This window comes from Lycorma delicatula, chromosome 5, assembly GCF_047948215.1.
Source record: "Lycorma delicatula isolate Av1 chromosome 5, ASM4794821v1, whole genome shotgun sequence".
NCBI lineage: Eukaryota > Metazoa > Arthropoda > Insecta > Hemiptera > Fulgoridae > Lycorma > Lycorma delicatula.
The window spans coordinates 25,238,209-25,264,244 of record NC_134459.1 but is presented as its reverse complement, the minus strand read 5'-3'; the positions used below and the strand labels follow the sequence as shown (position 1 = coordinate 25,264,244).

At 28.0% G+C, this 26,036-nt stretch overlaps 1 protein-coding gene across 1 annotated transcript in view; it reads right to left on the bottom strand.

Annotated features, from left to right (window-relative positions):
- Window positions 1–26,036, bottom strand: part of LOC142325846 (modular serine protease-like) — a 49,987-nt gene that overhangs the window by 7,837 nt on the left and 16,114 nt on the right. Inside the window, exons 3-9 of the mRNA XM_075367868.1 lie at window positions 22,800–22,910; window positions 18,994–19,169; window positions 16,392–16,565; window positions 14,750–14,974; window positions 11,743–11,910; window positions 9,407–9,510; window positions 1,667–1,840 (exon numbers count right to left, since the gene is read on the bottom strand). Of these exons, the coding sequence (XP_075223983.1) occupies window positions 1,667–1,840; window positions 9,407–9,510; window positions 11,743–11,910; window positions 14,750–14,974; window positions 16,392–16,565; window positions 18,994–19,169; window positions 22,800–22,910 (1,132 nt within the window). The remainder of the gene's footprint in view (window positions 1–1,666; window positions 1,841–9,406; window positions 9,511–11,742; window positions 11,911–14,749; window positions 14,975–16,391; window positions 16,566–18,993; window positions 19,170–22,799; window positions 22,911–26,036) is intronic.

The window sequence follows — 26,036 nt, the reverse complement described above, 5'->3', positions numbered from 1 at the left end:
TTTTTTAGCTTTTGAATGAAAAAACCTGATTGCTTTCTATGATCTATTGTCAATGTCTTCATTTGTCCACCCTTTTTATTTTTTCTTATTTTATCCAATTTTTCAGCTTTCATTAAATTGTATTCCTCCCTCATACTTTTGTTTTTATTTACTTTTTTGATACCACTGGATTCATATAATCAGTATGGGATATCTCTTTTGTATTTATTTTTGAATTATTAATTGATGAAGTTGTGATTATTAAAAAAACCAACCATAAATCAAAAAATAAACAAGGGTTTTCAGTTGATTTCTTTGTTCATTAATGAGCAAAGAAGGCTGAGACTATTTAAATTTAGACTAGAAAAACAATATCAGTAACTACTGGATGTGGGGTTATTGTTTAAAATCATCTTGGATACTACTGAGATTTTCATTTAATTACTTCCATTTTACTTCCTTGTATGATCACAAAAAACTTTAGTTTTCAGATTTCAACGGAAATATTCATTTTGACAATTCCTAAATCCATTTTGACTAGTTTCAGCATGACTTTTGTACATGCAAGTATGTATCTTGCATAACTAAAAAACGATTAGCCGTACAATGTTGACATTTTGAATTTAGGACTGTTGTAACATCCTATTGTGCACCTCTGTGATTGCAATTGATGGACCAAAAGTGTCCAAAAATATTGGATTTTGGACTTTTTCTTAACTGCAGTAGTAAGCCCTCATTGAGAGCTTTCAACAATATATCATAAGTGGTACTTATTTTCATCGGTTCCAAAGCTATAGCCAAATAAAATTTTAATTAATAAAATATTTGCACTTATAAGGCAAGACCTGAAGGCACATCAGTTCAAATCCAACTTCATTTCCTTTTTTTTTAATTTTTTGTTTTTTAATTTAAATATATTGATTTAATAATAATTATTAACTTCTGATTGTAAAAAAAGTTTACAATAAATAATAATTCAATAACAATAAAAAAATAATATGAAAAAATAAGAAGTTGTCATTGAAATAAAATTTTTAGTACTTTTCATTTAAAAAAAGTGTGTATGTAATTTAATAGGCATACAGTGAAGTCATGTGGTATCCACATCAGATTTTTTTGCTTAATTTTCATTAGTAATTGATTGTTAAGAAAAATGTATAAACTTCAACATGAGAAAAGTGAGACATTTTTCTACTTGTACATTTAAACACTTAAAAAATTTTGGAGTTTTAAAAAACATATTTTTGCTTTATTAAACTAATTAAGGTCTAATGAATTTTTGTCTTCAAACAATGAAAGCTTTATCACTATGTTTTGGGATAGTTTTAGATAATTTTTGATTACTTCTCGTTATCTTTTTATATGTAGAATAATGATTCATGTATCTTAGATTCCTTAGTTATTCTCCCTATTCAAAGAGACTATCCCCACTGATTTAAATAATGTATATATATATATATATATTATTTATTATTATTATTATTATTATAATTATCATTATTTAATTATGATTATATATATATATCATTTATATTTCTCTAATAATTATGTAGGAAAAGTTTTCTTATTAATTTTAAGTTGTTATAGCAACTGTAGTTATTAACAGTAGTGTTTATTATTATTATTTTACTTGTAAATATTTATAACTTAAGTTCTTAATTATTGTAAAAGTAATTTATAAACTGACCAATCCAGTGGTTCCTGGAGTTATAATATTTGAGGTATCAGTGTCCCATGCTATACAAGCAGGATGAATTTTTTCAGTTAACTTTATATTCACTTGTAGAATAAGAACTGCAATATCACTTCCATAATTCCCATTCCGATCTTGATATATACTTAACATTTTTATTTTCCTAACCTAATTTTAAAGAAAAACTATTGTTAAAATTACACTATTAATATATTAAAATTCTATGCACACAGAGGTGTTCATCTTAACTGTGCCACCACTATAATCTATGAAATAAAGAAATTTCATTGGTCAAGGTTTCCCTTAAAGACCACCATTAATCTTGGCTGCATTTGTTACCAAAAGGTGGAATGAAAAAGAATCCAAACAGAAGAAATCCGAATGGAATTTAAAGCGTTACAAAAAACTTTAAATTGAAAAAATTAACTTATATTTACCTGAACAATAAAAATATGGTATTTATATTTTCAAATCATTTCCATTTTTGAATATAGTCACAATTTTTTTTTTTAAATAGAAATTCCTAATTTTTTATCTGTTTTCATTAGAAAATATAATTTAAAGACTTTTTTATTCTTAGAATTTTTACCTAAATGCAACTATTCAGAAGCTACACCTAATCTCGAGTTGAATCTATGTACCCTCACAAAATAAATATAATGTTGCAAATAAATTTATTTGGCTAAAAACAATTATTTTATTAACAGTTGTTTGAAAAACGTATTACAAATTTACTTTTTTGTTATAAAATAATTAAAATAACTAATTTAGACAAATAGTTTGCAATGTAACAATTTTTTTAATTTTTTAAATAACTTTTATAAAATTTTTCAATATATACGAATAATTCATACAGATTGGCCGGGAAGTCAATGTACCCCCAAAAATAGAACTAAAATTAGTAATAAGTTATAAATGAAAAATGTGATGTAATAATGAATTATTTTATTTTTTCACTTAATACATAGTATTAATTTTAATGGTCCAGTGGGTCTGTGTGTTTGCCTTCATGTTACATGCACAATTCTATATGTCGCCATGTCCTCTGTGACATATGACGGAGTATTTCTGGTGTTACATTATATAAGGCTCTCTCACAGCATCACACAATTCTTCATTTTTGATGTAGTGACAAGCAGTTACGTGTGGTTTGATAATTCCGCATAATGAATTGTCTTGTGTGGTAAGATCAGGATTTCAAGGTGGCCATGATAGCAGAGCTGGTGATGCTGGAGTACTGCGGCCAATCCAACATCCAGGAGATTTTTCATTCAGAAATGTGCGACCTGATAGAACAAAAGGTGCAGGTGCTCCATCCTGGTGCAACCACACTCGTTTCATGAGATCCTTCTCTTGAAGCTGTGGTATTAACCATGCCTCCAAATAAGTTTGTGCAGTTACTGGCACGTCAAAAAAATAAGGATCAAACAAATGAGTTGTCCATCCCATACCATGATGTGTGGTAGATTTCTTTCCAACTCTGTCGTGTAATAAGGATTTTCTTTCGCTCAAAATAACACATTTCTGGCACCTGAGCTGCGATAGATAGCATATTCGTCAGTAAAAAGTACCTTTCCACAGTGTACTGCAGCACGATGTTCCAAGTCTGCATCTGACAGTTCATTGATGAACATTGAACAAAATTGCCTAACTTTCAAGTCCTTTTTCATATGGTCTTGCATTGTCATCCACAGTTTACGAACAGTTGATCTCATCATTTAAAAGTTGATTTCATCGGGGATGGTTCATTAGAAACTGTAACAGCAGCACATGTTTCTAACTGCGTTAACTTTCATCCACTATGTGGCTTATCTTTAACACTGCCTAATTCAAATACATTTTCCCAAGCCAACATTTTTGCTTTTCGTGGTGTCATCTTATTAAAGCATTGCCGAAACATACCACTAATTAGGTTCATTGTTTGATTCATATATTGTCGTTCATGAATCCCTACACTTATCACTAATTGCTACTTGTGTCAGTCATTTTAGCACAGCTGTACTTTATTCAGAGTGTGTGACATTGTAAAAAATTGTTGCCAACCAATCTCAACAAAAATACAATATGTTCTAAACACATATCCTAACTCATATTTTTTGTTAACTTTAGGAGTATGGTGACTTACTGGCCACTCTGTATTTATAATATATAATTCATTATCATATATACTATTAAATACATAATTATTTTTTTTAATTTTATTAAAGTATTAATTTGTTTTTATAAACTGGAATAAACAACCAGTATTTGTCAATACTGTTTTTTTTAAGAAAATTAATATAAAAATAAATCATTTGAATAAAAATAATAAAAAAAGAGTAAATTTGCAATGTTCTTGTGTTGGGTTCAAAGTATATTATGCATATGTTTTCAATTAAAAATTAGCAAAAAAAATTAAAAGTTTTTGTTTAAAAAAAATAAAGTTAGCTGCCACTTAAAGTGAACACTGTGTATATATTAAAAACTTGTAAGAGTTCTTAAACATGATAAAATTTGTTTTTTATATTATTTTTTTTTAATTAACTCACTTGAAATTGATTTTTTATTTAGCTTTCTGGAAATATTTTTTAGTCTACATTATATTTCCTTTATGAATAGAGTAGTATATAAGGTACAATATTAGTATCATATATATATAGTACTACCATATGTATATTAGTACTGTATATTAATACCATCTCCTGGTTACTCAGTGCTAAATACCAGGTGAATCAAAAGTGAAATGTAATCATAAAGCGACAGCTTCTTATTTATTGGAGAGCAAAAGGAATTCTTCAATGAAGTAAAAATATTTTCTATTGTCTCTAGCATTAATATAATTAAATAATTTCTCAATGAACCCTATGTAAATTAGTATATCTAAATAATGTTATTATAGTAGCGCTTCCCTTTTAGAAACTGCCTTAGGGTCGAGGCAAATAATATATTTAATTTTTGTTATTTTATATAACACTTTTGTATATTTTGGTTGAATTTAGTGATTTTTAATTTCATGTTATTCAAGTGTGTCTTTTAGATACTAGGTGTGTTCTGTTAATATTCTTCTGTTTCTCTAAGGTGATTTCTTTTTCTTTTTCCTGTTTAACCTCCAGGAATTAGCGTTCAGGTATTACTTCAGAGGATGATAGGTATGAGTGTAAATGAAGTGTACAGTCTCAGTTCGACCATTCTTGAGATGTGTGGTTAATTAAAACCCAACCACCAAAGAACACCGGTATCCACGATCTAGTATTCAAATCTGTATAAAACTGCCTCTACTAGGACTTGAACATTGGAACACTCGACTTCCAAATCAGCTGATTTGGAAAGACACGTTCACCACTAGACCAACTCGGTGGGGTCTGTAAGGTGATTTTGCTGTGTGAAGTACCTCAATTTTGTTGTATAACGGATCACAACATGCAGATTGTACAGGTAGCATATAAAAACCACGATCTCAACAAGCAAAAAGTGTGAAATTTACTGCAAACACTATCAGATATACTGTTTGACCACTTACTAAAGAGGTTTCTTAAACACTTAAAGACTGGTGTCATCAGTAGAAGTTTCATTTGTACTTTACTGATGGAACCATATAATCTTCTGTAAAAGATTTGGAAACAATTCCAAGTAATTTAAAAGTGAGTTATTAAAAAAAATGTATCTTTAAAAATTATACAATACTGTAATTAGCTCTAGCTAATTACAGTAGGTTTTTTATCTAAAATATCTAACTGTTAAAGTATTTATCTCAGATCTTAGAATGTACCAAACTATATTTTTAATCCTTATTATTTTACAGATTATTTATCCTCATCTCCTTCAAAGTACTCCCCTCCCCTTTTCACACACTTTTCCCAGCATTGTTTCCACTTCGCGAAGCAGTCCTGGGTAGCTTCATTTGAAATAGCCTTTAAAGTCCATGACGAATTTGCTTTAATGTCTTCAATAGCCTCAAAACTGCTTCCTTTCACCACCGATTTTAATTTCGGAAATAAGAAAAAATCACAAGGAGCCAAATATGGCGATTAGGGAGGCTGAGGGACAACAGTCATCCGATTTTTGCAAAAACTGACGAATTGACAAAGTTGAGTTTGCGGGAGCATTATCGTGGTGAAGGAACCATGAGTTGTCTTGCCACAACTATGATCTCTTTTTGCGGATTTTTTCACGTAACCGTTGTAAAACGTGTTTATGGTACACACGGTTCACTGTTTCACCTTGAGGCAAGAATTCAAGATGCACAAATTAAAATCGAAAAAAAACAGAGAGCATCACTTTGACATTGAGTCCTTTCTTGGGCGTGGAGATCCTTTGGAAATTCATTGCCAATGATTTAACTTTTGTCTCAATGTCGTATCCTTAAACTCAGTTTTCGTTACGATCCTTTTTTTGAATGTTTCATCGTCATTGGTTTGTTCAAGAAGTTACCCACAAACGTCTACTCGATGTTCATTCGTCAAACGAGAAACAAACTTTGCCGCAACTCGATGCATGTTCAGTTTTTCAATCAAAATGTCATGGCATGATCCAATTGAGATGCCAACCTCTTCTGCAAGTTCTCTGACAGTCAATCGGTGATTTGCATGCACCACACCAGATCGTTGATTTTCTGAACGTGGGTGTCATCAGTTGAAGTCAAAGGTTAGGAATAGTTAGGAAAAAACTTTGTGCAAGGTACGGCATATAAACCTGACGATTTTTGAGGGATAATAGTTAAACTGTGTTTCGTACCATTAAAACATTTAATATATCAAATTAAAGATCAATTTTTGCAATTTATAGTGAATTACTTACATAGATTTTTTTTATTTGAATATTATGTCGTACAAGTGTTTTCCATTACTCCTCACACACTCACTTAGCTTCATTCTAAAATTTGGCATTGCTCGCTCAATCTCAGTAGTGGAACTGCTTCAATTTCTCGTTGAATGGCCTCCTTAAGTTCTACAATTGACTGTGGTCGACTAGTGAAGACTTTATGTTTGAGATACCCCCACAGCCAGATCAGGTGGACGCGCTGGCCAAGGAATGTTGCCAAATCGGGAAATCAAACGTCCAGGAAAGGTTTCTCGCAAAACATCCATTGCGATTCTCGCCGTATGGGCTGTGGCACCATCCTGTTGAAACCAAATTTCATGTCCTTGAAAGTCATTCAGTTTCGGTCGCAGAAATTCATTCAACATGTTTACGTATCGATGTTACTGTTACTCTGCAATTTAACTCTTAAAAAAAATGTGGGCCGATTATGCCGAACTTTGAAACCGCACACCACACTGTAATATATTGACTGTGAAGTGGTTTTTCAAGAATTTTCCGTGGATTATGCGAAGCCCAATAACGGTAATTTTGTTTATTCACAAATCCTGGCAGATGAAAATGCGCCTCGTCACTTAAAAGAATAATGTCATCCTAGTGGACATTTTCGAGGATGACCTCGCAAGCTGCTTTACGAAACGCCCAATCATTTGCATTAAGTTGCTGCACTAACATCATCTTATACAGATGGAATTTCAGGTCGGCATGAAGAATTCGTCGTACACTTCGATCAGAAATGGCTAGCGCAGCAGCATGTCTCGCTGCTGAACGTCGTGGAGACCGCGTAACAGCTAACCTTACAGCGTTAATGTTTTCAGGCGTTCTCACAGTCCGTTTTCGTCCTGTTGGTTTCATCTTTAAAGCAGACAATGTGTTCCTAAAATTCTTTACCCACAACAATATCGTATTCCTACTAGGAACAGACGCGTGTCGATTTAAATTGAAATGTCTGCAAAATAACGAAAAACGCCGTGTTACAATAACAGAATCATTATTTTTAAAATAGGCTTCAATCACAAACGCTCGTTGTTCATCCGACCACGAAATACTGGCTACTGAAGTAGCATGAATAGACCTGTCTATGTACAACATTCCCGCCTTCTTATTGACAGTGGTGCCATAACAATTACTACAAAATCATCAGATTTATATGCTGGACCCTGTATTAATCTTCGCTCACTGAATTACTGCAGGTTTGGTGCTATATACAACTTTGTTGTTAATTTGTTGTATAAACTGTAGTTAAAAATAATTTTAATACAAAATATCATGCGTAAAAAAGCAGTGGGATAAACCAAATGTACATTCTCAATAGTCATCAGTGAATAATACTCTGTGTCCCTGTTAAGGTAAAAGTGCATACAATTTGCTAAAGCAGTAAGATTATTTTTGGCCCTGGCTAAACCTTCTGTATAATCAGTTGTGATCAATAATTGAGTTTAGTGCTTAATTAAAATGTTCACATTATTAATTCAATTTAATGAAGATTTTAATTTGTTAAAATCTGTTTAAAATAAGCTATATCTATTGTTCAAAAAATTATTAGTATGTTACTTGTGCTTGGAGAACTTCCAGTGATATTTGATGGTCTTGTAGGCTAGCATTACAAAGCTGTACATATATTCACAGTTAAGTGTATTAATTATGATCTAATTTAAATTTGACCAAAACCTTTACATAGTAAATACGAAGAACTTGGAAATAAAAAGTTTGCAAGCTTGATTATATTAAAAACATGTTATATTTCATAAAATAAACTTGAACCACTATTCTACTGTAGTTTTTATATGTTCTGATAGTAACTATTAGTGATTGGAGTTTGATTTTTTATTTATTATTATTTTTCTTGATAATTGATATAGTTATAGTTATAATAATTATATAGATAATTTATATAGTTATGACTATGTGATTCGTAAGTGGTGCATCTTATTCTACACTTCTGTTTAATGTGTCACCAGTCCTGTTTCCTGATTATCATTCTGTTGTCTGGTGGTTATTAACAATGCATTCTGGCATGGTTTGTGGATATAATAAACTACTGGTAATTCATTACATAAATGAGAAATACTGCTGTTTCCAAATCAAGAAAACTGCACGAGATATGAGGAGATTTCCAAAATACCATATGATTCGACCAGTCAAATTCTTTAATGAGTAGCTGTTATCCAGAGTAAGCTGAATTTCTTGGTAATTCTCAAATATGTAGTGCTGAGATAAGAATTGAAATTTGTTCATTTTAGCCTGATAGATATCCAGTTTAATTTCTAATATTTTTAAAATCTGTAAGAGATTAGAAAGTTTTCAAAGTTCCAACAAGTTATGAAGAATTACTAGAAACCTTATTTAAGTTATCTCTGCTAAAGTCAAATTAAATTTGTTATTTACTGGTCCCTGACATCATTTGTCTAAATAAATCCTAAGCAAATACATAATAAAAACAGTAGTTCTAAATGTTTCTTGCAAAAGTTTCACAAATTTTATAGGGTTATTATTTTTTGGTAATATTAATTCAATATGTAAGATTAACAAAAGTTGAGATTACCTCATCGTGAAAAATATGTCATCTAGTTAAATTGAAATTTAATTTTCAGCAGATTTTACTGGAATCATTTAAGCTATTCTTGTGTGATATTTAACATATTTAAACAGGACACAAATCACTGTAGGTTGGCTTAATCTTTCTTCACTTTTGTATGAAATGAAAGAATTTTCTGAGCAATGTATAAATGTATATTGAAGTTTGATACCCTTTGATGAAAAGTAATATTTCTTAATACTCATTCTATTTGAGGTAGTTAAAGTTTTTCTATCACTTCATAATTTCTGATTGTACTATTTGGGATTATGCTCTGTAACTCTAGATTTCAAAATCATATTATCACAAACTTAAACAATGTTAATCTGTATCAGTGAATTTGCATTATAATTACTTACATGGAAGTTTTGTTGTTCTGGTTCATATCTGTAATAGTCTCTATATACTTTACCCAAAACCGCTTTCAAATTGCTAGAAGTTTCTTTCCACACACAGTGAGCAGCTGAAAAAAATTTTCACTAAATTAGCAATGATTTTAGAAGAATGTTAATGTACAAGCCTGATGTTTCTTAACTTTTGGGTTAGAGCAGGTTAAAATTTAATTTATCATTATAACAGTAGTTATTAAAACTGTGTATGAACACATCAATATAACAAACTTAATCACTTTTTGTAGTAAGTTATTCAAATCGATGGATTCATCATCAGTTATAAAATAATATATCAGATTATGTGTTATCATCCTTACATGTAAAATCTGAGTGTTCTCACTCAGATTTTACACATTATTTTTAAAAATTATGTTACCAGTTTTTTATTCATGGATTTGAAAAGCTTATTGTATATATTAAGCTTGATAATTTAGAGTGTTTTTGGGTGGTTTTATATGTTATATATATATATATATATATATATATATACATATATACATAATGATTTAACACTTGTACCAGTGCAAACGGTATCTGTTAAGGTTTTATATTTTGCTAGCTCTGATGGTAGTTATTTTTTAATTTCTCTCTTTGTATTTTGTGTGCATGTGTGTCTGTCTGTATGTGAGTGCACATGCACATGTAACTATTTCACAATTTGTTTTATCTTCAGTGTAATAATATTCTGTTTGTTCTTTTTATCTCCCTCATAATTGATTTTTTCTCTAATCATTGTAGCTTGTCAAGAAAAATAATGAACTTGGAAAACTAAGGTATCTTGTAATTGTGCCCTTTATTGATTCATGTTAGTTGTTATATTTTCCTTTTTATTTGATTTTTTTTATAACTGTAGGAATGTTACAATGTATATGTTTACTTGTTACAGTTTTGCAACAGTTATATATGTCAAACAAATTCTATTTCTACCAAGTTGTAAAATTAATTTTTAACTATTTAATTAAATAGTCTATTGTAATTAGTAATTGTTAAATTTGTATATGCAGTGGTAATAGATCTTGTAAATGAGATAATGGTAGGTTAAGTGTAATTTTTTTGTAAAAAGCAAATCAGTAAAAGTAATTTCTTTTTGAATTGCTACAACTTGTTATTATAATATTGTAATCATGAGAATTAATTTTCTGGGTAATAATAACATAAATGTAGCTGAAATATATATTGCTGATTGGGTTAACTGATTACTTTTAATATTGATTATTTAATTTTGTTTGTTAAATATCCTAATCAAATAGTTAAAGGTGACCTGATGTGAGACACAGTCAGTTCTATAGACATTTTCAAGTAAATGAGCATACTGTATTATGCTGATTGTCTATATTATGCTCAATATACTGATAATAATAATTATACTGAGTTAATAATTATTGTATATAATTATTACATGAGCATTAAGTTTTTAAATTAAGCAAATTAAGCATATGAGAATACTATTTTCAAGTAATTGAGCATACTATAGCAGGTTTACCAGAGAAAGTGTGGAGCAAAGAGTTTTTAATTGCCTTCTTCACCAAACTGAGTATAATTTTGTACATCAGTATGTCAGTGTCAACAATATGCATGTGATATTCACTTCACAAATGATACCTTCACTTTGCTCACTTTGTTTATTGAACTGTATTACAAAGAGTAAACGTTTTGCTAATAATTTATACTTATTGTATAATTGATTCCCTTTTTGTTATTAAGCAATGTATCATATACACCGCCTTTACTCAATTAAAATAAATCCATAAATTTGCAGAATTCATCTTGCTTAAAGTTTCTGCAATGTTTTGTTAAAAATCTATTGAAAGTATTTAACAATTGTATTATCTCAATGTTTATAGTCAGCTTGAGTAAGAATTAAAAAAAATCAATAAAAAAATAACAAAACAACAATACTAAAACTAGTTTAAACATTTTATGGATTTTACTTATATAAATGCGTAATGTATTCACTTTACAGACTAAGTTGTGAGTTACTTAATTGTTAATTGATTTATTGGTAAAGATTCATCTTATCTTTAATATATTGTCAGACAAAAGACACACTTCAGTAAAACAATTCACTGTTGAAGTTAGTGTCCATATTGGTTGCTGAAACATAACTAGGATCACCAAGTAGTAGAGTTGTGCACCGATAATGAATTAATGGAAAAATGTACAGATCGTTTAAAAATTTCATAGGATAATTAACTTTTAAGAGTTTCATCTAATAAAATATCAGCGATCATGCTAACAGTCTAACTGTCTTTTTAAGTTCATACAAATAAAAGTACTTTATTGGTATAAATTAAAACGTTTACCTGTAATTATTACATTGTCTGTAATTAAAGAAGCACCACATCTGTACTCCCATTTATTCTTTTCTAACGCATATAATCCTGCCACCCATGGAAATATTTTTCGATCAGTTGGTGTTCGTATTGGCATTCCATGTACAACTAATGGAACTACATTAGATTGATAGCAACCTAAAATTAGTGAAAATAAGATTAGTAAATAAGTTGTAGATCCCACTTATCATTAAAAAAAATTGAGGTTTTTTCTTCTTTTCCGATTTTTAATTTATCATCATTTTGTTTCTTTTTATTTTCTTTATTATGTTTCCTGTACTTTATGTATTTTTCTGTTATTTTTCCTAATACTCACCGTAATCGTACAATATTTCTTTTTATCCATTTTATCATTATTATAAAAATTTCAGTTGTTTTACTATTACAATAGTTGACTTTTATTTAATTTCATAAAGGTTAAGTACGAGTACTTTTGAAATAGTAATACTATAGAAACAATTTTGATGTACTGAAAAAGTTTTAAGTAGAATGATTCTTATTACAAATTTTGAAAGAAGATTCTCAGAATTAGTTTGAGATTCAGTTAAGAAAAATAAAATTAAGCATTAAAGGTTTATGTACTTAAAAAATGGTTTAATTAATTATATGAATGGAATGGGTAAATCATATTTCTCTTTTAGAAATCGGTAGAAAACAAAATGCTGGTAAAAAAACTACTTCATCTGCATTATTTAAACACTTCACTTTGTATGATTCTTGTCTAGTAGATTTTGAATTACTGATTATTTGGTATAGTGGTAATATATTTTGTTTTATTGGCAATTTTTATTATTTCCAAGATTTTGCCTGGTCTTAAAGTCAGTCAGAATGAAAAGAATATCCCAACTGTTTGGAGGATTTGTTGGCTGTGGAATGTATCAGCTGGAAATACTTTATGAACAATTAACTTGGATGATTTGGCAATCATGCTCTTGTACCACTACTATTTTAAATGAATTAAAGATTAAACTTTTTTTTTATAGAATTTTTCTTGCTACAAAAAAAAAATAACAATAAAAATTGCTATAACATATTTTTTTAAATTTCTTGCTATACTTTCTCAACTTTCTGTTAAGTACTGCCTTACTTTCTGTTTGGTGGGATGCTTAGAGTGTGCTCTACATCTGATGGCTTCTTTTTTATTACTAAAACAGTTGATTGACAGATCCATATTTGCAAAACTTATAAAAGTTGGTTCAAGACAACTCTTTGATATTGACTATTTAAAATGACTCTATAATAAATGCTGTGTAATTATAAGTGTTCAATTGATTTAAGATATGTCATCATCACAATTACTTTATATTTACATGTCCAGTTCTTCTAAGTACTGAAATGGCATCTTATGTAGTAAATTTGCTTTTATCAATTGCATTTTAAAAATTGTTAAATTCTTCTGGCCAACTTTTATTTAACTAAGCCTTAATATTAACTATAAAAAATTCTACTTTTTTTTTATTTTCATTGTTTGAACAAAGTTTGATGTGTAATCCATTACATTATTTTGGTATCTGTTAGTGTATGAGGCAATGATTTTATTGCAGTATATTTGAACAAAATTGTAATTTTGGATTCTGTTCAACTCATCAATTTGTTAATGTATGGTAAATTAATGCCCATTATTAAAATAGTGGATTAAGTTTTCAGGAAAATTCTAACAAAAAATCATTTTGTTTTGTTCCGGCTAGTGTTTATATTCATTAATCAAAAACTTGGATGAATAACATTTTTGTTAAATATCAGTTATTCTTATTAGTGAAAAACTAATTTCTGACGTACAGTAATTTAAATTTCCACCATTAGAAATGTGTGTCTTTTCTTGTAATAGTAAAATGTAATTTATTAAGGGTGAAATATATTGAAGAAACTCATGGAACTGAATAACAGCTGTTACGTACAGATTAAATTATAATTATGAAGGCAATGAAATGGTAAAACAGAAGGAGTATTTGAAATAACTGGACATCTTAAGGGTGTAACATCCATTAGGATTGTGGTGAGTGTGTTATATCATCAAAAGAATATAGAAAAGCAAGAAGTGCCAAATAATCTGGGGAAGGAAATAATACAAATTTTCAAAAAATTATGTAAAATTGAGATATATTCTGTTTTTGAGTCAGCATGTAAAAATCTTTAAAACCATTGTCTAAGCTAAATTGATGAAAAAGATTGAGGAAACAATGATTTCAATGATGAAAGGAGCATAATTGTTCTAATTCTTTCTGTTCTGCAGCTATTTAAAAAGAGATAGAAAAATATCTAACTGTTTTCAAAGATAAAGAAAAAGTATACAAGCTGGTTGAAAGATGGCTGTTTAGTTAAGCTTCAAAGATGCAGAATAGAACTAGGAATATAGTATTTGTAAAAACTTAATTGAGTAAATCAGTGCAGGATAAGGACCACTGCTGATAATTTGAAGTTAAGAACTTTCAAAATCAAGGAGTAATTGACACCAGATTCCTTTAATGTAAAGAAAAATATGTCCAGAGAAGTAAATATAACAATGAAGAACTGGAAAAGAGAAATGAATCATATTATATTTGTAAATAATTTGACCGCCAAAATAATATTTTGGTGATTTGGGTTAAGAACATATAAAATGTGGAAAAACAGTTTTATGAATGGAATAACCAGATTAAGCAATTAACAGATCTTAAGTAATTCCAAGTTGACTAGATTCCTGGCTAGACGAACACTGTTTCAGCTGGAAATTGTGGAATGAACTTAAGGAATTATGATTCGAACCTGCAAAAGAGATGAGGTAGAGTGAGAGAATTAGTTGAAGGATAGTTGTCACTGGAGATGATTATGAATAGTTGGCCACAGCATTCTCTATTTAAGTAACTAGAATAGGTGGAGTTGTAATTATTTGTACAAGTGAGCTGTCAACTATAAACTATAATAAACCACTTGTTACTTATTTCTTTATATTAAAATTAATTAAAATACGGTTAAAATAATATAATCAGTTTTGTACTTGGTTCACAGAAAATATCTTCAGTCCATCTTCCAGTCTTTGTGCAAACTGCTGTTTGTGATTTTTTAATTGCGTAGTATGGCTGACATGAAAATAAAGCTTCTGTTCCTGTCAATGCTGGTCTGTTACATTCCACTACATAATTTGGTTTTCTTGTGCATGTTACATTTGTACCATAAGGTCGTATAATTGGAGGGCATGTTCCTCTTTTTCTAACTGGAAAACCTGTAACAATTTTATAGTTTTGTGTTAAATGAAAGAATATTAATTTTTTTTTAATAATTTTTATTAAAAATATTTTAATTTTCTGTTATTTATTGTTTAGAATATTACAGTGAAACCTAACTTTAAGTCAGTTCCATTTTTAATGATACTATTTGATTTAAATTTTACATTTCTTAGAAACTATAATTTTTTGTAAGTGTTTTTACTAAATTATACGAAGATCCTAATTTTAATGTGACCTGTGAAATAGATAAATTTGGGCCCTATTCATATAAACCATGTTTATAATATCAATTTAAGAATTATGAAAATTACTGCAATTTTTATAAAATTTAAGTAGAATAAATTTTTTTATAAAACAATAAAATTGTTAAAAAAATAAATTATTTAGAAATAACCTTGCAGATGGTGTCTGGCTGAAAAATTTATAATTTAGGTAAATATTTTCACACAATTAAGTGGGTGGATTAGATTGTTACCTTTGAAATTCTATATTTGTTCTAAGGTTGTGTTTTAATTTCTGGAGAGAATTAATTTTTGTTACAAGATATATTTAAGCTGGTACACTCACAATGATGTTGTGATTGTACTGCATCTATCCTGGTTAAAAAAATCATGGAATTTATGCATTTCCTTGAGGAAATTTGTGTTTTTACTCTGGGCCAGATTATTAACCTTCATCCTTGGTAATTTTTTATCATTCCTGTTTCTTTAGCCGTGATTTCTTCTTTCACCTTTTAGATTTTTAATGTCTGCTAAGTCTGTTCTGCTGAGAATGTCGAACATATAGGGAAAGTGTCTTTTGGTGGTATCACTGCTTCTTAACCAATCTAGAAGCTGAGGCACTACAGTCTAATAACAAAATATCAGCTGAAAAAAGTGTTTTTTTATTAAATTATCTATTTACTTCTCATCAATATTTACTTCAAAATATGAAATTACAAAACAAAGTAATATTGAGAGCCTATACTTTATATTAAATTTTTATGAGTGAATATGAAATGATTAAAGTAACTGTAAACTTTATTGCAAGTTGTAAATTTGGTAAATTCAAAATTTATTTGTACTATTAATTATCAGTCTGGTTTTTTGCTAATTCTTTGGGTTGATTTGTATTTTATGTAATGCTCTCAAACAGTTTTGTTGTACTCATCTGCCAAATATTTTCACTTAAAGAAAGAATCAAAATAAAATAACTATCTATTATTTTAACACAAAAACAGTTCTATTTATAAGTGGATATTTATACAAAATCTCTAATTTTTAATAGCAATTTGGACCAAATTTTAAATTACTGGACTTTTTTATTTATGATTAAGTACCAGTTAAAGTTCTCAATCTAGTAATTTATTTGTTTAATTTTATGCAAAAGATAAGCCTTTTCTTGATATATTTTAGTTATGTTTATTTTCCTTACTTCTTGGTATAATATCTATTTTTTTGCAAGTTGGTATTTCTGGTACCCATTGTGATGCTTCACATTTAGCTTCAATAAATTTTTTATCTCTTTCAAATTTATATCCATCTTTGCAAGTAAAATTTATAGATGTATATGCATTTACTTCGTCTCCAGGTTTACAGTTATCACATCCTGAAAAATAAATATTAAAAAAAAAGAATTATATTTTTTATTGAATTTTTTCTGAATTTAATACTTTTCATGTTGTTTCTGCAACTTATTCATAGGTAATACTGAGGATTTATTATTACAACTAAAGTTACTTGTTTTTTCTTTTGTTCGATACAACGAACTTGGTTAATAAAGTCTAAGAAATCACTAATTTTGTCTTGTCACATTGTCTTTGTTGACTTCATTATCATTAAGATTATAAGTTAAATATAGCAAAGAGCCACTGAGAACCATTAATACTTCTAATTGATAATAGCCATGTAAAAGTTTGGCTGACAAACTGAAGCATCATCTGTGTTGGGCTATAAATTTCTGTGGTTAGAGGGTAGTCCTCTTTTTGTGCTCATTATGATGAGGATATTGCTTAGGAAATCAGTCCTGGCAAGCAAGTTATGATCATCAATTGCTCAATTGCCCATTTACCATTCACTGGTACCAGTAGAAATTATTGCCTTTGTTGAAAAGATTGGAGGGTTGGACTAAACAGGGGTACTATACACTAACATTCTTCAAAACTAAAAGAAAATTCATCTTTGAAACAGCCCCAAAGAAATTATTGTATTAAGCATAATATCTCATTGTTTAATTACACCAATAAGTTCTTCACCCTTTACTCATGAGTCACAAATTGTATCTTAAATGAATTGGCAAAGTGATTTTGGGTAAAAGCTTATTAGAAATCTTGAGAAACATAAATACCAAAGAGAATTGTATCTTTGTCTTTGACTTGCTATCATCTTTCCTTTGATTTACTTTCTACTTTATTTTCTACTTTCTTTTTTTTTATTTTCTACTTTCTTTCTTTAGCAATCTCAAATGATCAAAGTCAAACTAAAATTAATATTTAAGATTATATTATAAATTATGTACAAATAAAATAAATTCTGTTTTTTAACATTTCTGACATCTGTAGTCAAAATAATTAAATTTTTGTTTAAAATACATTTGACTCAGTTTCATCTGACTGTAGTATAAAAATAATGATTATATTAATTTTTAGATTTCCCATCTAAATATTCAGTTCCTTAAAACAAAATCAAAATATTTCTTATGTAATGAATCACCAGTTTTTGCATATAATTTTAGCTTTCTGAAGCTTTTTATAATCTATTTATATAAACTGGTAGCAGGTAAATTGTTCTCAAATACTCCCTTTTTAATGACGTTGACTGCTACTCTGTAAAACTTAGAATAGTGAAACAGTTGAAGTCAATGAAATTAATTTTGAATATTGTGCAGTTCAATTTTTAATCTAAATTTGACTTTTATTATTATTTTTAAATTTCTTAATTTCTTTAGATCAAATAAATTTTTCGAGAGACTTTGTGTAACTACTATGAACTAAATCCAGTAATGTGCTTACTGTACCTATATAAATATTGTTTAATAATAACCTGCCTAAAAATCTTCAACCATCCATTATAATTAAAGTTAATACACAAAAAAACCGCTTATCAACAATTGATTATTGTTGATAACCGGTTTTTTGTATATTATCTTTAATTATATACTTATACCAACAGGCCATGCTCAACAAAATGATTCATTATAACCCTTTTTACATAAGACACAACTGTATCTATATCTGGAGAAATTAAATGAGTTTTTAAGATACAAAAATGGGTGGCCAGATCATTGTTTGGTGCCCATAAGTATGAATTGTGTTGATACTTAGAAAATTAGATATATTTCTTATCCTTGTGTTTATGTAAATTAATGTACAATCTTTGAAAAAAGAATAGACACTTATATATAAAAAAAAAAAAATAAAAGTATCTTTAGCCATTTCTATTAAACCAGACAACAGAACTGTTATTTTGTAGCTCAATTCCAATACTTTGGCCTATGGAAAAGGGCCTTATTATTGTGCCATTGCAATTTTAATTAATTACCAAATAATTTAAAAACATTTCCCACCATTTAATTAAATAAAAATTTTTTTTTTCTTTTTCTGTAACTAATAGCAATGAGGTCTTAAATAATATTTGAAAAATTAAAAAAAAGAACATTCATTTACTATGAATATAAATGGGTTCAAAATAATTTTTAATAACATTTCCTGAATTGTGAATTATTTTTTATTATATTTTTCTGTTTAATGTTTTTACTTTAACATATTTCATGTGTTAATATTTTAAATAATTAATATAGACTTTAATTAGGACCTATCATTTTATCTTATAATTTACATCTTTAAAATTATAATTTGCTTTACAATGAAAGAATGATACGATCTGTATAATGTATTACGTACCCGTAAAAATAAAATATCTATTTTTTAACATAATAATCTGTTTGCCTATTTTAAATCTTTTATTATACATATCAATGGTTTGTAGAACCTTTATGGTTAAAAATGTTTGAAAATGAATAAAAATTATGTACTCACCATGAACTTTATACACTATTGTTGAATCAAATGACGGTATTCTGCATTTTGATTTTGTTCTTTTACATCTTTCTTCATTTTCATCTGATCCATCTATACAGTCTATTTTTCCATTACATTCTAACCTTTTATCTATACATCCACCATAGGCACATTGAAATTTATCGTTTTCACACCTGTGCAATTTAGGTACTAACTATATTAGTATTAATATTAATGTAATTATTATGTAATGTTTAATCTTCACTAAGTTAATGTATGTTTTTAACTTAAAAACTATAATACTTAAAAAATGAAGTTTGTTTGTTTTTCAAGTTTTTTGTTCTGTTATTGATTTTATTGTTAATCTTCTTAAAAGTTGATTTTGTAATCTGTTTTATTTATATTGTCTTATGATATATATAGTTGAATATAATGCAGTTTTTTTAAATATAAGTTTAAAAGATAATTTTTACTGAGATGTACTGGTAATTTCAGTTACTTCTTTTTACAAATTCTTACTGGTAGAAGTCAAGCAGTTTTAACACTTTATGAGTTTATTTATTGATAAATTTTAAGAATTAGTAAATTTTTGGTATAAATGCTAGAAAAATAGTTACTTAAAGCACTTTGGTGATTTGTTATTCTGTAGGCTGTAAGAAAAGTTTTGATCTCTCTTCATCTTATACAGTTTTCATCCAAATTTGATCAACAATGACTGAAAGTTAATAGTACATCTTGTTATGGTGGAATTATATATTTTACATGTTACAAATAATTTAGATAAAAATTATAGATTCAGATTTATTTTTTACAATGAATGTTTAGAATTAGTTTCATTTATTTCTTGACTTACATTATATATATTATTTTGTTAGCACAAAGCTAAAACAGCTGCATTTTAAAGGTACTATTGATAATAGTTTTTATCATTTCTTTTGTAATTATCTAAGTTATATTCTAATGTTAACTACATTTTGATACTATTCTATTAGTAGGCAACTGAAGATATTGATTGATACACCTATTCTGTTCTCAGTTTCTAAATAACAGCATGTCCTGGCCTGGAGATCCAGGGTTATAATTAGCCACAGATGAAATTCACTAAATAAATAAGGAACACAACTGCCTATGGACCTTAAATTGATGAAACTGCATGTATATAGAAACTTTTAAAAAAAATATTATAGGAATTAGATTTAAATAATTCTTAAATATTAATTTTATAAATATAAATTCAATTATTTTGAATTTCACTCCCTTCCTAGATTCTCTTCAAAATTATTATGATTGAATGAAGAGATAATCTCATATTTCTTTCACATGCAGCCAAAAATACATTCAGTATTCATATGAATTTTGTATATAGTTCTTGAGGTGTAGTAGTGAACATTTTCATTTTTTGCTAAATTTAAGTGGAAGGGTAAAATTGTTACAATTAAGTTTTTGATAATGTGAAGAATAAATCATTGTTCACAGATGTTTTGAATGCTGTTGTGAAAACGTTTAATTGCTAAATACATTTTTATCTTTTATGTATAAAAATATTTATATATAAAATATTTTTAATATTATTTTTCTAAAATCGATCTTTTGGGAATCATATTCCTCTGCACTATACAAATTATAAATCATAATTAATTTTGTACTTGGGTTGATCGGATTAATATAATTTTTAATATGTGTAATTTATATATATATATACAAATTATTATATATATATATTATATTTATATGAAGGGAATTTTTTAAATATTGTCCAATGTAGCAACACTTTGTGAACAATATTGAAAGTTTGATAACCAGCACATATGGCCAGTACTCCCCTAGTTTATGCCATTTTAATGTCTACTGCTATGTCTCAAGTACTGTTGCCTTAATCCATTCGGCTTCATGATGTCTCAAGCACTACCAGACAGTTGAAATTCAAGGATCTTACCTCGACAAGGCGTCTATACATATTTATGGAACATTCATCAGAAAAAAATTACACAAGCCTGCGATGATTATTTTTGTTAGTTCTTGATAATTGATTCTTATTTATTTTTTAGTGCTGAATCCAAAAATAACCTTCATTTTATTACATCATGTCAGGATTTTTCACAAATCACAAATTTCAAAATTTGTAGAATGTTGAAAATAAGATACAATAAAATAGATATAAAATATTTATTTAATGATAAATTAATATAATATATTTACTTTTTTGGCTTGTACTATCCATTCTTATACCTAAACAGTTGACTGGTCTGAAGAAGAGGGCGGGGGGTCATTGATCCCTTAATTTCTAATGAAAATTGCCACAAAATAAGCCTAATTTCTATTATAATGCATTTTTTAATTTACTTATTTTTATTTATTTAATTAATTTTTATGAGGTATGTCATGCCTTTGGAAACCACTCCCTTACTTCAGCCACCCTTAATGACATTATTAGTTTTATTATCCAATCAATACAGGAAACAACCTCTGAATCTGTTTATAAGCTTACCTACCAGACACACCTAGAATACATTGGGTTTATGTTAAGCTTCCAGTATACTCAACATAAGAAACTAGCAGGTTCAGACTCTCACTCTTTTTATTTAGCCTCCTGAACCACCGTAAGATATTACTTCAGAGGATATGTATGATTGTAAATGAAGTGTAATCTTGTACAGTTCAGATTGACCATTTCTGAGATGTGTAGTTAAACCTTAGGAAATTACTGTAGTATGTGACTGAATAATACATTTTGTCATGGTTGTACTTGTTCATTTTATATATTCATCTTGTCAGATTTTGCTCTTATGTAAATCTCATACGTTACAAGTGTGATGAAGTCTTTTTTTTTTGTGTATGTATACAATTTAAACAATATTGTTGTAATTACCTTTGCGCATGTTTTTGTTTTTATGTAGTGTTTTAAAAAAATTGATTCTGTTGTACGTGCTTTGTTTTTTTGGATGAGTGTTTACCTGATTGAACTGAATTAACTTAAAAATGTTGAAAAAATTCATGATATTGCTCTTTAAATATTAAAAAAAGAATTGGTTAATATAATTATAATTGGTGTATTATAATAATAATTATAATTGGTATTTGTAATAATTTTTATATTTCTTTTTTCTGAGGGATATTTCTTATTTAGCAATAAGATGTAATTTGCTGAATATGTATTAAAGAATTAGAAATAATCACATTCTTTTGAAATATTACTTTATACTGTATTTTTGAAATAATTTTTCTGTCATGATAAATGTTTAATTTTGGATCTAAAGGTTAAGTGTCTATTACATTTTTCTTCAAATTTTACTGAAATGAAATTAAAAACCCTTAAAGAATGGGTAATTTTATAAAATATTTTGTTACTTTTTTAATACTAACTGTACGTTATCATTATAATTATAATCTCTTAACTGTAATATGTACATTTTAAATTAGCTTTGATTGTTTGCATAACCATATACGAGTGAAACCAAATAATCAAAATTGGAATAGTTAAAAGGATAAATTTTAGATAAATAACCATCACCCACATCAATATCGCATTTGATCCACCTTTAATTCTTTATTGACTTTGCCAATAAAGAATTTTGGCAAAGTCAGACATTTTTCTCTTCTGACCTTGCCAATTAAACAAACTAAATTTTCTATTAATATTTGATGTTTATAATAAAATATAAAATAACCTTCATTAATACCATAAAAAAATGTTGGTATTATATATAAATAAAATATGTCAGTTAAATCCTTCTCCTTTAAAACACCATTTAAAACAAAAATCAGTTAAAACTATTGTGATTACAAATTAAATGAAAATACATATTCAGAAAATTTAAACTTACTCTCGTCCACGACAACTCATTTCTGATTCATCACTCTCATCTGAACAATCAGGTTTACCATCGCATGCTTCATTAGCTGATATCACTTCTCCTGGAGTTTCGCACCTAAAGCTAAAAAATAATGATTTTTAGAATAATGGTTTTATTAGTTTAATTTTAATTAGTTTAACAATCTTTTTTTTGTTATCGTTTTATTTGTAGTCGCATCAACAATTAGTTATCAACTGGAGTGTAACTGTAAATGTACTGGTAAATGTGTAGTCTTGAACAGACTCAGCCGGACCATTCCTGAAACATGTGGTTAATTGAGCCCCAACCGCTAAAGAATACTGGTGTCTAAAGAACTCTCAACTTTGAAATTAGCTGATTTACAATGATGAGTTTTACCACTAGATCAACCTGTAGTTTAACAATTTTGTTTTTATATAGATGGTTATTTCTTTAAATATTTTGTTTCAGTCAGTATATAATAATACATTATATAGGTCACATGAAGAGTGGGCTGATATACTATATTGCAAATAAAAAAAAGGAATTATTTAGCATTTGCCTGGAAGGGTCAAGGAAAACTATGGTAAAACCTTAATCACTGTAGCATCACAAATTACACAATTAATTATAAGATTAAAAAATAGATGTGATTAAAATCCATATTAATTATCTAAAATAACTCATGAAATAGTGTTACATGAAGATACCAAATACAAAATAAATTTTTAAAATCCACAATTCAGTAGGTGTAATTGCAAATTATCTGAGCAAATAATTATGCCTATGTTGAATGGATTCAGAAAATTAGGGCTTTTAAAATGTCTTAACATTTATTATTTAAAAATTCATGAACAGAGCAATATTGTTTCTGTAGAAGAAACCTTTTAATTGCAATTTAAATAAATTAGTAGGAGATTTAAAATGGTTTGTTAATTTATTAAAAATGGTAACAGAAGGATGAATAATAAATCCCTTTCTTACAAGCAGTAATATTGTGATGAGTTACATGAAAACAATTCTGTTGTATGGTTAGGTAGAAGTGTATATTATTATTATTATTTTTTAAATAAATGACTTCTTTTTGGTCATTTAAATTTTACTCTTGAATATAAAACAAAGATAAATTAGTAATTTAAGATAAATGCTAATCTCTTAACAGCGCTCTGAATTATTTATATTGAATAATTATTAGGAAAAAAGTACAGGACTTGCAACTGTAAAGTGTCGAACATATATAGATTTATAAATTTATCAAATGTCAATAAATTTTTGATATATTTATTTATTATAAATATATTATAGCCAGATAAATATAAATTTGTATTGAGAATTACCATAAATTTAGCAGTAAATTTTTTGTCATAAAATATAAAAAAATTGATCCCAATTCTGATAAATAAAAAGTACAAGTAAATTTATAACAAACGAAGTACCATCTTTTGTATATAAGTTGAATCTATTTTTTTCACTAGCAAAAGAAAAAAATGTCAAACGTTATGAGCAGAGTAGTATTTGTAGTATTATGAAGTTTGCATGTTATAAAGCAATTAAGCTTCATGTCATTTTTTATTTGCACAATGAATTATTTCACTACTGAAGCTTGTAGTATGTGGGAATATGAAAATGGAATTTTGTAGTGTATGAAAAATATGTTAATAAAATATAAAAATATGCATTATTTGATAGGATCATTAACAAAGGAATTATATTTTTAATAAATTTACTAACATCAGTAACAAAGGAATTGTGTCAGTTCATATATTCCTATTATAAGCTCTTTTGTCTAAATTTTCAGTTTTAAGCCAAAATTAATTATTTAATTAATTAATTAAATTGTATTATTTATTAGAGAGTCTATACTTCTAATGATTTGATATTCTCATTAGATTTCAAATTGTAGAATAATTTTTTAAAGCTTATTTTCATCTAGAATTGAATTACTCATATTTATTGCTTATTTTTATCTAGGATTTATCTCAGAAGAGAGAGAGAGAGGAGAGAGAGAGAGAGAGAGAGAGAGAGAGAGAGAGAGAGAGAGAGAGAGAGAGAGAGAGAGAGAGAGAGAGAGAGAGAGATTGGAGCTTGTCAGTGCACATGCTTTTCATTAACTTAGAGAAGACCTAAGATAATATAACCTGCTGTATAAATTATTTGAAGTTCTTAAGAACATAAACTTAAATGAGGTATATGTCAGAGGAATTTATAATTTGTATGAAAATTATGAATGTCCAGTGAAGATGGGAAATGATATTTCAAGAAGTTTTACGGTAACTAAGGGTTTGAAGTAAGGTTGCTGTTTGTTATGCACACTATAAAATATTTGTGTAAGAAACATTAAAGATATAGAGAAGAAAGTGCAGAGGGTTAGGATAAACACAGGAAACGATTGCCTATGTGCACTATTTTTTTCAGATGATCATGTAGTGTTTGCTAATTATGCTGACAATATCTTATATGTATTAAGGAAATTAGCATAGGAATACCTTAAATGGGGCATGAGAATTAATTTAAGGAAAATGGAATGTTGTGGTAGGTGAGAGAGGAGAGGATTTAGTTGCAGAAGCAGAGGCGTTGCAAAATTGTAACAAGATTAATTACCTGGGAGCACTTATTTCTGATGATGGAGAATGTGAGGTTGATATCAAAGCTAGGATTGGATTAGAAAAGAGCAGTGATTCGAAAATTGAATAGTTTACTCTTGTCATTAAAGATAACAGTCAGAACTAAAAAAAGTTTTTTAATTCTGGCAGGTGAGCAAGAGGAATAGGGAATGTTTGGAAATGGATTTTTTCCATACAACATACCGACTTTCAAAACTGGACTGAATAAGAAATGAGGTAATAATTAGAGATATAGTAAAAAAGTCAACTTCCGTAATTAAAAAAAATTGAAGAAAACAATTTGTTTGGTATGGTCATGTTCAACGGATGAGTGAGAAGAGGTGGCCAAAAAGAGTATTAGATTATTGTCCTGGAGAAAAAAGGAAGAGAGGTAGACCCAAAAAGATGTGAAGAGAAGGGGCTGCAGAGGGCGATGGGAGATAAAGGAATAATGGAGGGTGACTGAATGGAAAGGAAAGTATAGAGATTGAAAGGCAGGATGTGGAGCAATCTGTAGGAGCCCTGCTTAAAGTAAAGTAAATAATAAAAAATGTAAAATTATTACCATAAAAACCCCAAGTGTCTGTGCTGATAATGATAACATTTTGAACTTCATCCAGAAGGTTCTGGATTTGATTTCCACTTA